We start from the raw sequence: 14,520 nt of genomic DNA, 5'->3' as shown, positions 1-14,520 counted from the left end.
CATCATTCTTCTTGTCCCAAGTTCCCATCATATTTAAAGTTCATCCAGTGTTTTCCTGCCATTCCGGCAGTGCTGTCACTGGCTTGATGATGAATTTGCGTTGCTTTGACATTTGGCCAATTGGCATTGGGACACGGCAAAGAGCCAGAGTTCCCGGCAAACTGGCAACCAGGCAGCCAGGCAACTCCGCAATGGCATTGGCATATGGCCAGGAGCAGGGCCATCGCAACCGGTTCCCCCATCGCCAAATGATCATCGTCATCATCATCAGCATCAGCATAAAAATAAATTTCAATATTGTACCATTTAACGGTTCCCGAAGAGTGGCCGACGAGAATCCCGAGTCTCCCAGTTTCTGCTGATGCTGATGCTGCCTCAGCGAAATGTTCTTTTAACTGCACAGCCAGCCAGAAGATGACTCCGGGTCTCCTGTCTTGCGGCCTGGCACTCATCACACATTTTCCTCCAGAGATTCTTCGTTCTTCGCGTATTTTTTGGAGTCTTTTGCGGACTCAGTCCAACATACAGACACACGAGCGAACGAGCGAGCAGTGGTAAATTCGCTGGGATATCAAATACAGAAATCAACTGTCATGTTGTATGTCAATGACGGAAGTCATGCGAATTTGTTGCCAGGCAATCGTCTTGGCTCCTTTTTGCGATTCTCGTTGTCGGGCTGGAATTGTTTTGGCGCGCGCAAACTTCATTCTAGCGGTACTTCACCAGCTCCAACTCCTCGGCTCCGTCTCCCTCTAATCTTTATGGCTTTGAAGATTCGAAAATTAGTATGTGGTCGTAAATAACAGCGAAAGTATAAGTCCGACTCGGCCCACGTACCCAGATTTTATTTCTCTTGGGCCGATGCATTTGACACCTGAAAATAAGCCTGGCCTTTATGTAACTGGACGTCGAGGCGTTGCTTATTGCATCGACTGAAACCGAACCAAAAGTCCATAAAAGTAACGAAAACTGCTGCAGTTTCATTTCATTACACTTTGTCCCACTGACACACTAACATTCCAAAAAACATAACTGCCCAGCCAACAATGGGGCATACTCCTAACCCATCTATGCACGTAGAGAAATGAATTGAGGCTTGAAGTGCCATAAAGAAAAATACGACTATAATTGCGGAAGAGCATTTTAGAAAAAATGCTGAGGAATGAGGAATGCCCTAGCAAAGTTAAACTTCAAAAAATATTATTACTTTTTTCGTTGTTAGGGGGTGTTATTCTTATTTAACTTTACAACATGAATTGTAATAGGGATTTAAATGATTTCTGCCACTTAAAAATTAAATATGAGTTATGGATTCAAATTATACAACAAATATATTATTTTACATAAATAATTTTTATAAAATATATAGTGTAAGGAAGCTTAATCATGTTCTACATTTTGTTCCCATTCAGTTTAAATCCTTGAATATTTTAAATACTCAACCAATCCAACATTGAAAAATCTTTTTCAAGTATGTTGGAACTCAGTGCCAAGTAATGCAGACCTAGCCGTAAAAGTAATAACGCTTGCAATGGCATGACCAAATTATGTTAAATAGCATAGCGACAGACGACCTCTTCTCCTTCCGCCTGTGTCCAACGTGGCGTATGCGCAATGGCATTTAAACGTTTTTACGTTGGCACTTAAGTGACTTCTTCAGTTGAATTTGGCTCGCTGACTTGTTTGTTGGTTTCTCTGCCTTAACAATAATGCGACAACGAGGTGGAGGAGTGAAAAGAGGCAAAAAGGAAGTTGCAACGCCGACGCGGTAGTGTCCCACTTTTCCGATTCTCGCTTATTGAGCAACTGATTTTCTACTGAATGAAATGTGAAACCGGCCAAAGACTATACACATATATTGATAAGTGTGGAGCCAGGTATTGCCTAGCCATAAATAGACAAACGCTGAACCGTTTCTGTCCACTGTTTTCATTCATAAAAATCATCAGAATGGCCAATGGGTTGAGCGGGGGGTATCGGGAAACTCTCTCTACCGCTTGCCGAACCAATTTTGTAATTACAACAACACTGACGGGGTCCGGATCGGCCCCAAAACCATATAAGTTAACCTAACCTTTTTGGCTTGTGTGTGTGCATTGTTTTGTTGAATTACTGCCTCGTATAAAGTCATTTGTGCCAGTTTTTCCTTCAATGCACCACTCAATGGTCGTTGGCTGTGTCCCGCACAAACCATAGTATTTATCATAACCGAACTAACCGAACTAATTTTTCTACCATTTTCTTTATCTCATTGCAGGTAAGCACACACAACCAGTACACCCAAGCGATAGAGCCATTCACAATGCTAATCTATGTCGGTCAAAATAGAAAAAACATACGTAAGCTTGTAGATAATTACAAATTTAAGATAAAAGAGGTATTTGGAAAGGGTTTAAAAAACGTTGTGGCAGTCACTAAAAATAAGTTGGAGGTCATTTGATGGGTGCTTATCAAAAATTTCCTATGAGAATATTTCACATTAAGATTTTTCGTCATGTACTTTCGACAAGACTTAATAAAAACCTTTAAAGTAATTAAATACAAAGAAATAAGAAAGCATTTTGTCAGCCTAATTGCGAAATCTATAAATGTAGAGATAGTAAAATAGTTTTATATTATTATTCGCTACTTTCCTAACCGTTTGCTATTGTTAAAAATAATCGAAAAAAATTCGACCCCCGTTTTGTACAAATGTCTAATAAAAATACAAATAAATAAGTGTTGCCCTTTATGACTCCTGCTGAAGTCTAGCCTAAAACATATTTTACTAATGGCTTATTTAGGCTGTACCATTTTTCCAGAGAGCTTTCCCTGTAAACTGATCAAACGTCTTTGCTTTATTTTACTGTGTTTTTTATAACCATGTAAGAGGGAAAAGGAAAACCCGCAGCTTTAGTTTACGATCGCATAACTTAACATTTGCTTATCTAATCTGCCCAAGTGCAATCAAAACTGGCCGAAAACTGAAAAAGAAACCAAATTGTAAAATACAACATCAATTTGGCGGAAAAAGGAGGGTTGGAAATAACCAGAAATTGAATTGCAGCTGCAGATAAGAGTAGCCCCCTCACCATCACTCCTTGTCATATTTCACTTTTCACCTTTTTTTCTTGACCAAAATCGAACGCAAATTGCTGGCAATGGACATAGCCACACACACATGTGGTAAATGCAGCGAAAATTCCATTCAAATTGCAAAAAGCATGGGTTTTCATCTAAGCCGCCCAGTTGTGAATTGCGATTGCTATTGCGATTGGTGGTGCCACATTTTGCGTATCCCGGAACAATGTTAAATGTCAAACATTTCTAATTGGACGATCGGGGGAAAATGCAGAGCTGCGGCCCGAAAGGAAACCCAAGATCAAACGGACTCGATCATGAATGACGGCGATCATGACGTGGCCCCATCAAGTTCACTTTCACTTAGTGTCAACAGCAGCAGCGGCAACAAGCGGCAAAGCAGCCCCTGACGATGACAATCATCGATCTTCATCGGCAGTACGTACCCTAGGCTTCCACTGCCCCTTTTTCCCCCCTTTTTCACCAGATTTCCTCAGTTTTTCCCGGCTTTCCTCGACTTCCTCGCCATCGATGGCCAAACAAAATTTATGTGCAAAGGCAAAACTTGACTGCGGTCTGTCGAAGGTTCGTTGCCATTTGACGGCGATCAACGATCAACGATCTCTTGCATACACATACCCACAACCGCAAAGCGCTTTTCCTCCTTCAGTACCGTACTTCTTTTTTTTCGTTTTGTTATTTTTTTTTTAAATTAAAAACGAAAGTAGCTGTGAGTCGGTCTGTCTGGCCGTCTTTTGGCCTGCGAAAATTTATGCAGTCGCGCAATTATTTCGTTTTTTTCTCCTGCTGCAAGTTTTCTCGCGTTGCAAGACGCCTTGTTATGGGTCTGTGTTATATACATATGTATATTTATAGGTGTATATCTACAGCTCAAGGAAGCGGAATATTGTTGTCAAGGTTAAGGGAACGGTCGAGGGCTTAATGGATTGCAGGTGAACCAAATTACATATAATACCCAAAAAATCAGGGAACTCCATTTTCATAAAGACCTACTTTTAATTTTTTTCTATGTGTGGTTAATATTTGAATTTTATAATTTTCATTTAGGCCTTTATGGTCTATAAACTATTTCCGAACCTTACTGTCTAACTATTTTTTATGGTTCAATCAAGTTATTAAAGGGATTTTAATTGAAATACAACAAATAATATAAAAATAATTTACTAATAAAATTTTACCTTTTGTGCCTTTAATTATTTGTTGTTTATGAATTAAGAGGCGCCATCATTTCTCATTTTATTTGGTTATTGCAGGGTAACCGAGAAACGAGCTCTTACTATTTTTCCTAGCCCTGTCAAGTTTTCCGCCTTTGTTTTGGTCCGCTAAAGCGCCCTGTGGCTCTCCTTGTTAAGTTACTCAATTGGCATCGAGTTGTTAACCTTTTTGGCTGCACCTTCTCCGATTTTCCCCCACACAGTTCGATCTTGGATCGGTTTGGTTTTTTAGTTTGGCGAGAGTTTCGCATGAGGTCCCCCGAAGCGTTGACATTTAATGATGAATTTGACACACAAGGGCACGACAACGAATCATTTGCTGTTGGTCATCTGTCAGACCCCCTCTTTTTCTGTGTGCCCTTCATCGCGTCCTTTCCTTAAAATCAGACAGATGATTAATTTCGGATACCTAAAGACAATCAATCCAGGTGGTCCTGGTCCCCCTTTATTTTGGGTTTTGGCTGTTTTCCGTTTTTTCTTACAGATCATCGTTGTGCAACTCTCATAAATAACGATGATTGCTGTTGATTGGTAATGTAACCAGCGGCAAGTTATGGGGGAAATCTTGATTGTCCTGTGCATAACTAAATAAGCTGGCCACACTGCAATTGCTTGTAATAGCATATATTTTGAAAAGTTAAGAAATCTGTTACCGGCGAGTTGGTGTGAGATTAAATAGCTTTGGGTCTTTAACTAACTTGGTATTTAATATTTCAAAACAGACAGCCTTAGGTTGTTCTTTTTTATGTTTACATTTTTATACGGCCACTATTATTACCAAAATTTTGAATGAAAAATTTGAAATATAAATGGATTTAGGACGATCAAACCAGGCAAGCTTTTAACCTATTTCTGAAATAATAATTAAAAAAATATTTTTTCCTTTTGTTTAATCCCATGCAATTTTCGGGTATTGTATTTTTTATGCGTTCCTAATTTGTTTACCCATTTAGAAAATTTTTTTTATATAGTTAGTGTAAAGCCAGCAAAATGAAGCCTTTTTGAAATAAACTGGAAACACAAAGACTTTCAGGAGCAAGTCTTACCAGTTTTCTGCACATATGATGCATACTATGGCAATGATTACACTGAAAATACTTGGCGAAAACTTTCCATTTCATTGTCACATTCTTTTCGCTTTCATTTTCATTTGCCGCTGCCCACTCCCCGCCGATGCCGCTGCCACAGTCAGAGTATTTTATGTATTTTTAAATGCATTTCTAAATGAATTGTAATACCGTCTACCCGTCTGCCCGTCCGTTCGTCCCTCTGTCGTATTGCCAACATGAAGTCGCCAGACACGACCTGTGCGATCGAGTGTATGTGCGATGTCTATCGCCCAAAAGTCGGAACGGAGTCTAGTTGAGTTGAGTCCCGGCAACTTGCAAACTCATGTGCGGCAATAAAAATAAAATAAAAAATCGTACTCGTACAACAAAAAAGAAACACAATCAAATGCAAACATATGCGGCGCACAAGAAGCCAAAAACGTTGAAGGTGATTTTTACTTTTACTTACTGAAATTCATGTGCACGATTTTCCACCATCGGACGTCGATTTCAAATGCCGAGCTTTCAAATGAAGAGGCAACCAAAGCAGCATCCACATCCACATTCACATCCACGCAGAAGTCTCTCCAGATGCGAAAGATGATGAAGCTACCAATAAAAGCCTCCTCGCCCTTCTTCACCTCTGCCCCCGTCCATTGAAAGTGAAATGTTGGCTTTAAACTATTGTTTTGTAATTTTTGTTGTGCGGCTGCCCGTGCGTTGTTTTCCCATTTGGAAATCAATTTCTGACAGTTTTTCTATTGTAATTTCTCAGACAACAGCACCACAAAATAAAAAGGATTGCATTTTCCGCCTTTGTGTGTGGCCACCGTCTGGATGACTAGATTTTAATTTTATTTATTTACTGGCTTGGCTTGGCTTTTATGAGTTACCCGCGGGGAGTTTTAATTAGTTTGGTCTGGCGGTGGTTTCTTTTTGAGCAATTGTAGTCTTGGCTTTAATTGCTGCCTTATGGGTTTGTAATTTGATTTTGCGGTTGGAGTTTTTATTGAGGTAGCAATAATGTAAAAAACTACGGAAATCGCAATTGGATTGATTACAAAGATTTGTTGCCTAGATTTATATTTTTGTTTGTATAAAAGGGGGTTTTTAGGGTTAATTATGTTTAATTGTATAAATGCTGGATCCAATTTAGAATTGTACAAAATATATCTTATCTTATTGTTTGGCTTAAAAAACGAAATATTGTCCAGAAAAGTTGGTTCTAGTGACGAACGATAAATTACAAATTATATTAAAGATTTTATTTAATTAAATAACCGCCTATATGTTTTCATGAAAGCCATAAGCAATACTTTTCTTAGCCTTAAGTTTTCTTAAATTAACTTTTTTTTCTCAAGCTCTCCCTTTCTCCACGTCATATAATGGTGACTAATTACCGGGCCTAAACGATGTCACCCATGCAGGTGATCTCATATGATTCGATTCCATTCCCACTCAGCATGAGGCTCAAAATGCACTTCCCACAGCGGCCAACGAAAGTGAAACTGGGGAAAAGAAAGAGAGGTGGAAGAAACTGAAATTTCCAATACGTTTTTTTTGTTTTTCTTAAATATTACACAATGGGCACGGCCCATCCAAGTCAATATTATGTTATGTTAATAACTCTGATGCCGCCGATGGGACAGCAACAAAGCTGCGGCCCGAAACTTTCCCACTCTACGAGTTGCTGGGCGATGCAGGCGAAATTCTTGGCATGCAATGCAGAACTGGTCGGATGTTGGGATACGTTGACTCGCCTCGAATCGGATTCGATCGCTGCCAGCGGTTCCGGATCGGATCGGTTTGGCCGACAAGCGGACAAACAAACAGACACACTGTCTGCCCCCCCGATGGCCCCACCATTCGATGGCTGTATCTCTTTGGCCCTCGCTTCGATCCGCTTTTTTTTCGTAAATGGAGCTTGAAGCGCGACCGCGCACCGCAGGCGATGATCAAGCGGATACACCGCGGAAAAATTATATCGAAGTACGGAAAAACTTAGGTGGAAAGGAATCACAAATTTAAAAAAATCTAGAGACGCAGAAATTCTTATATAAAGTCTTCTAAAAATGGCGTTAAAAAAAATATATGGGTACTTAAAAGTTTCTTCCTTAAGTAAAACTGTTTCAACCGATTTTTTAGTTAATCTATTAAATAATTTTGTATAATATTTTCAAAAGGAAAGCCGCTTATGGTTGTTTAAAAAGTTTTGGAAAATGAACAATTTGTTTTTCCCCAGTCTTTTATAATCTTCACAGGCGTTTTTTGGTAGTTCCTTTAGAAATATTTTGTTTTCATATAAATTGAAATTTATTTTTTTGAGTGCACCAAACATACAACCGCTACAACGACGACATTCGCTTTCATTTCCAACTGCAGTTGCCTCTCAGCTGCTGGTCAGTCACACTTGCTACCCAGTGCCATAGCACACCATATTTTCATGCCATGCCGTGCCATGCACTTGCCACTAGCGCCCCTCGACCCCCCTTAGCACTCCACGCCACTGCGACCCCTTTCCCCCGGGGAGCTGCCCCCTCTCTGCCCGACGGTTCATCGGTTTGTTGCACTTGATGTTCGTCTCTCTGTTTCTGTTTAAGTTTCGTTTGTGTTGCGCAGTTTCGCTTTCGATTTCTTTTGTACTTTCGATTTTCCATACCCTTGAATAAGTTGTCAAAGTTGATTTGGCATTTGGTACCGTAACTCTTATTAGTTAAATATGGTCTTAGGGTAGGGAAACTTTTTTCAAATTAAATAAAATCTAAAAACCATTTATAAATAAAGATCTGCGCCTAAGATTCATAAGTTAAATCATTTTAAAGATGAGGTTTGGGAATATGATCAGTAAATTTGAGCTAATACGATAGTAAATACTATTTTTTAATAGAGAAAATAATTACAAAATTTTTAAAATTACCAGGCTCTTTTTAAAAATGTTATTACACTAGTAAAGCTTACACACAAAGACGTATTTAAAAATGCTCATGGCATTAACCCTTGTCCCTACCTTCTTTAAGTCAATCAACCTGTGTGTCGGCCGATCGCAAACCACTTTCTTCTCTCAGCTTTATATCTTTTCCTTTTGATCGGGGGACTTAATAAGCGTGCGAAACTTATTAATCATATTTCATGTCGGAGACGTCTCCATGCGTGGTGGGTAAGGCATATACTTATACTTATGAATGAGCAGAGATTAGCCGTCATTGGCTTAATCGCGCCTAAGATCGGCGACGGCCCTTTTGGCCAACAAATCGAGGGCCACTTTCATTTTTATTATCCGGAGTCGGATTCCGAACCACTGAGGCGCTTCGATTCATGGTCAGCGAAGAAAGTTGTTCTCACACATTAATTATGCTCCTCCGAAACCTCCCCATCGATTGATTGATACGATTTATAACCGGAAAAAACAATGTTGCTGGTAAAAATGGTTTTCATTCATTGATGGCCAGCCAAGTAATTCCAATTGTCTCACTCAATCTTGTTTTTCTCGATCGTTGGCCCACTTACTGAAGGTAGGACTGTATGACAAAGGCGCAGACTTCGCTGGACTTCATCCACTTTACAATTTGATGGTTCAATTATAAGAATTAATGGCCTGTAATTTTCATGTCCCATACAAAAGCATTATGCACATGAAATTCCGAAAATGCCGTAATGATTTCGCTTTCTGAAGAATTCGTTTTATATAGGGGAAATCTTAGGCTTCGGGGATTATCCAGCGGTTTTTGCATTTAATTTATTTTTGTCACCACTTTATTTTCAAGGGAATTCAAATTAGCATATTGGTTAGACTTCTGCGGAAGTGAATTAAATTCCCCGTATGTTCATTAAAATTCCACAATCTTTAAAAAGTCGCATCAAAATTGAACGAATAAATACAAACAAATTATAAAACGTATAACTCAAGAACATTAATCTTGTAACTTTTATTGATGAACAGCTCATGTTGTCCGCATGTTTCAACTATTATACTTGACTTTAATTACTTTATTGAATGGGATATAAAATTAGGAAAAACCATTTGATAACTTTTGCAAAAATTAGTGATCAGAAAAGCAAAAGATGTTTATAGCAAGCGGACGGTCGAAAACCTGTTGCCATCTCCATCTCTCTACCAACTGGATGGATGTGGTGGCTAATGATGATTTAGTCGGTTGTTGTTGTTGTTGGGGTTGTTGTCGCTGCGGTTGAGGATGTTGGGCCGATAGAAGTTGTTGTTGCCGCTGCTTGCCTATTAAGCCGCAACTTAGAAACTCGAAGCGAAACAACAACTGCATTGGCAAGACTGAAAATACACATGTATAAATAAACAAAAATAAATAAACAAACAAAGCTAGCGCTGAAGTCGCAGCTAAAGCAGGCTGAAATTGAGTTAAAAGCCCAAGAGATTCGACGAGAGATTCAAGAGATTGAAGCTGCAAACAACTTTCCACTCCAACTCGAAGCTGGTTTGTTTGGGACTTGACTTGACTTTGACTTGGACTTGGATTTGGTGGACATGATCCACGTGTGCGTGCGGCTCACTAACTAAACACGGTATATATAGATAGCTGCAAGTGTGCGCACATACGTGATATGTGGAGGGGATGCCACAAATTGTTTATTTGTCAATCGGTTTTTGGCTTATTAGCCGCAGCGGCAGCAAAAGTGAAATTTTCCACAACTCCGCAAGTGGAGCTCGGCGATCCGAGCCGATTTATGGCCAGCGGTACGGTTCAGTTAATAGCCCCGGCCGCTGCCAATAAATCAGCGCGCGGCAGTGAGTGAAAAACGTGACTTTTGATTTGACATTTCACAGTCATAAGTATGCGACGACGACCCGTCTCGCCCCGGGATTCTTATCAAATTAAATCGAAAACAAGTCGGTCTCATGCAATTTAAATTCATTTGGCTGCTGCTGCTGCAGCTGGGGTAAGTTGGGGCTCGGCATCATCATCATCTCGAGCGTCTTGAATGTCATCTCGAATGTGGCTAAATGTCAAAATGCATCAGCCTCATCGCTGGCAGCCCATCAGAGACATCTTCCCCGCCGCTAATTGAGTCATTTCGTTCTTCACCCCCCTCTCTTTCTATGACTTTGCCTATAACTATTTAATTCACTAACTAACCGAATGCATTCTCTATTCGAATCTTGCACGCTTGCGCAATAGCGTTCCTCGTCGAGTCTGGCAGAACCAGTAAGTATAAGACTGCATATATATGGCGGATAAGTATGAGCTAAGATTCCCCCAATCGTTACCTGTGTCTGTCATACATAATTGTGTTTGCATGACTTCATATCGAGTGTTGTCTGTATGTGATTTGTTCAAAAGTAGCTAAGGTTTGCAATTTCATGTTGTTTTTCGTCTTGAAGATACAAATTATTCTTGGTTTTAAGTTAGATACACATCCTTTTCATTTAACATTTGATGTAAACTTTATTCACTGGAATTTCTTGTTGTTGATTTTCGTTTTGGAGTGTTTTTTGATTTTAAACACTCGTCCATCTCACTTGACATTTTGTACAGATATGGTTTATTTATTAGCTATATAATAAGAACTATCGTATTCATTTAATTAAATGTATAGATGGTTTAAGACTCAGCCATTGCGAATCTATAATTTATTTTGTTACTAAAGTTGTTCCAATAACAGTTCTAATCGATTTTAAAAGAGGCTTAATTTTAGTTTGTTTACAAACTAATTTGATCGGAAATGGTTTTCGATTACATTTATTTGAGAAAATTTTACCTAAAAACCTAGCATTGCCCCAAGGCAAGATACATACTCAGTTCCCAATTTCAGTCACAACCTTTTGATTTGTCATTAGCATGTGTATTTGTAGCTGAGTTACTCACTCGGCGCGATCAATCAGTTAGGCTTTTGTCTGGGTTGGTCCACATTTGCACGGCGCACTTTGCTTCATTAGCCAGCGCCTGGGGGCGTTGCTACGCCCATCCTCCCAGCGGCTCATTCAAAATTCTGCACGCGCAGTCCCAAAAGACCCCGTACTCCCCGTAGTTCGCCCAGTTTTTCTTGAAAATCTCCCATTTGTGTGTCAGCAGCGACATGCGCGATGCATAAATATTCAGAATGTGGCTTGGATTTGATTTGAAATACCCTAAAAACAGAATTTGGGTTGGGCTAAGGCTCCGAAATTGGCTCCTGAATAATGAAACTTTTAAAGTCATTTCAGAAAAACAAAGTGTTAATAAACAGGTGACCTAACAAATAAGTAAGAAATAAATATGTAAATTTACACAAAAAGTATCTTTCTGATACAAACAAAATTTAAGTTTGTTTCATTACATTATAATTTGTATTTTCTTTAACATTTCTAAGCTTGAAATCTTCTTTTAAGATTTTAATTTGCTTAAGGTAATTGGCATCCAACACTGTGTAAAGGTGAACTTATAATCTCGATCTTCCTGCATGATTGACCTTATGGGAAATATATTTTTTCCCACAGCTACTATTTACAAAGCAGTTATTAGAAAACTGTTTACTGAGGGTATATTAATATCAATAGAAGCAGAGTCATTTCCTTTCAATTTGATCAATTCTTCTGGGGGACAACAAAAATGAAAAACAGTTCGCACAATTTGGAAGACAATTGTGACTCATTTAGTCACGAATTTTTTCTATTTTTGCGCCTGTAGTTTTCGTATAAGGTTTTTTTTTTTGTTAATTTTGCAAGCAACCAAAACAGCGACCAGGCTGGCATTGATAATTTATGTTTGAATGTCTGGCAGTGCCAGTGCCAGTGGAGTCGGGACTGGGGTACGTGGTCGGGTATTACGAGTAGTAGTAGCCAACGGTACTGTGGAACCCCTCTTCGCCATCGAAGTGGAGTCCCCACACGTCGCACAGTTTAGCGGTGGCCGTAATGTGACAAAAGTAGATCGCAATTTGGTGATCGTGTGAGCCCCCGATCGCAAACGGGTCGTTAGAAGGTGCTACCCACTAAACCTGAACCTATTTCTGTCACTTAACTTCTCGGACCCATTGAAATTTATGTGGAAAACGTGTCGACTGACTTAACCTGATGAAAGCCTGACAGCAGCTGCAAACTGCAACTGCAACTGCAATTGCAATTGCAGCTACTGTTGCAACTGTTACAAGTCTCTCACTCATTCTCTCTCCGCCAGCTATTTGAATACAAACGTGCGACTTTTCACATAAATCAATGTTAATGGAGCATTTAAGCGACCCACCACCGACAACAACAGCAGCAACCACAGAGAATATCATAAAATGCTACCAAAAAAAAAAATATAAGAAAATCACAAACCAGATAAATAAAATTAGCCAGCGTAATTGCAAACCAGACAGCCGGAGACCCCAAACGAAAAAATGTATATAGAGTAGCTCGATTAGACCTCCGTGGAAGAGGAGTGGGAGGTTTTCTTTTTTCTTTTTTTCGGCCAACTTTGTTAAGTTGTTGGATAGTTTCAGAGGCGAGTGAGTGGCCGGGAACTACCGTATTACACATTTCGTTTTTGGGCTTTGGTTTTCGTTTTTGTTATTTTATTGTTTTGTTAACATTTTATGGTGTCAGCTTACAAGACATGATCGGGGTCGGTCGGGATCGAGTCAAAACTCGGGATCCCAGGCACTTTTTGAGGTTGTTTGGTCACTAGCAAAAGGCGACTTAATTGGTGGTCCGTTTGAAATTGAGGAAGTTTGGCAGTTTGGCTTTTCGATAAGATAAATATTACAAGATCGTTTTAAATTGATTTTCCGAGAATTTAATGCTTAGCTTTTATTTTCTTTAAGTAAAACTAAGTAAATAATTAAATCTTGTACAATATAGTGATGACCTATTTTCATGTAGAATTGATCAAATTCTAATTGTGTAGTTTTTTGTTAATATTTTAATACTTGCAATTTAATGCATTACGCAATGGAAATTATTTCTTTATTATTTTGAAATAAAATGCGTTTATGTTCCAACATTTTTCTATTTTTTATATTTTACCTCTTGCTTAAACTATCCTTTTTATATTACTGATAAGTAATACTTAGGTATTCCATGAAAGTGATTAACTTCACCTCTTCATATATAGATATTTGCTCCAATTTAAAATAGTCTCACTTTCGTTAATTAGAGGCTGATTGACGACCTTAGGCCACCGCGGGAGCTGCCTCAAATTAAATGCCAGTTCAGTTGGGTTCAATTGCAGGGAGCACTGTGGTATCCCCCACTTGGCACTCTCATTTGCAGCTTTGTCAAATCGAAAAGAAATATATGTACACCCACCCAAACCAGACCAAAACAATCCAAAACAAGAGACCGACAGCAGCTTAGTGGCGGGCGCGACTAACGACCGAAATCCACTTTAAATGCGGCCCAATTGTCGCTTATTGTTCGCCTGCTCTAGACCAGAGGTGTGCAAAGGCCAAGACCCCCTGAGCCCCACCCACCCCCACCCCCACCAATGTGTGGCGGCCAAGTGGTCTGGTTTGTGTAGTCGTTTCTACTTGTAATTTATTTTATTTGCTTTAACCCCACAAAAAATAAAAGCCAAAAATACCACGCAGACAGTTAAATTGGCGCACGTCATTAACATTAGTCATGGCTTAGACGAATAGTTTGGGTAAAAACTTCATATATATGTGCGCATATCTGGTTGCGGTATTGTTAACGTAGCACGTGCGCCACACACACACAAAACAAATTGCCGATAAGCAGACAGCGTTAAAGCCAAACACAAAAGGGGGCTAAGAAAATTTGGCAGTTTTTTAATTAAAAATACATTTAAATTTGTTTTTTTCTTCGGTTCAAAGATAAGCGAGATATGATAACTTTGTTCACTTTTTCGATTGTTTTTCGCCAATGATATTTGTGAATAAATTTGTTTTGCTAATTAGGATTAAATAGTTTTGGTTATTTATTGATTATTCGTTAACAAATAGCTAGAAAATATTTTCATAATTCACTAGACTTTCCAGCCAAAATTATGTAATTTATATTCCGTAACCAATCGGCATTGAAATGTGTTTATTAGGCTTATGCGACACTTTTATTCATAATAAATATTAACATAACTTTTCTTCTCTTTCAACATTTCATAGGCATCGCGAAAGGTCTCCAAATGCGGATATCTATTTGTGGCGCCGGACTGGGACTTCAGCAATCCATTGTACAGAACAAAGGTGAGTTCTATTGATAATTCATTTTCTAGAATGAGCTGATA

The 14,520-nt window shown here is 39.0% G+C and overlaps 1 protein-coding gene across 2 annotated transcripts in view; it reads left to right on the top strand.

Moving 5' to 3' along the window:
• Positions 1 to 14,520, top strand: part of LOC108042519 (protein outspread) — an 87,523-nt gene that overhangs the window by 34,551 nt on the left and 38,452 nt on the right. For both annotated transcript variants that reach the window (XM_044459791.1, XM_044459792.1), the window contains exon 2: positions 14,399 to 14,479. In XM_044459791.1, coding sequence (XP_044315726.1) covers positions 14,399 to 14,479 — 81 coding nt within the window. The remainder of the gene's footprint in view (positions 1 to 14,398; positions 14,480 to 14,520) is intronic.

Source organism: Drosophila rhopaloa, unplaced genomic scaffold, assembly GCF_018152115.1.
Source record: "Drosophila rhopaloa isolate 14029-0021.01 unplaced genomic scaffold, ASM1815211v1 contig_2, whole genome shotgun sequence".
NCBI classification, from domain to species: Eukaryota; Metazoa; Arthropoda; class Insecta; order Diptera; family Drosophilidae; genus Drosophila; species Drosophila rhopaloa.
Note: the sequence above shows the minus strand (reverse complement) of the source record. Positions and strands in the feature narration are given on the sequence as shown.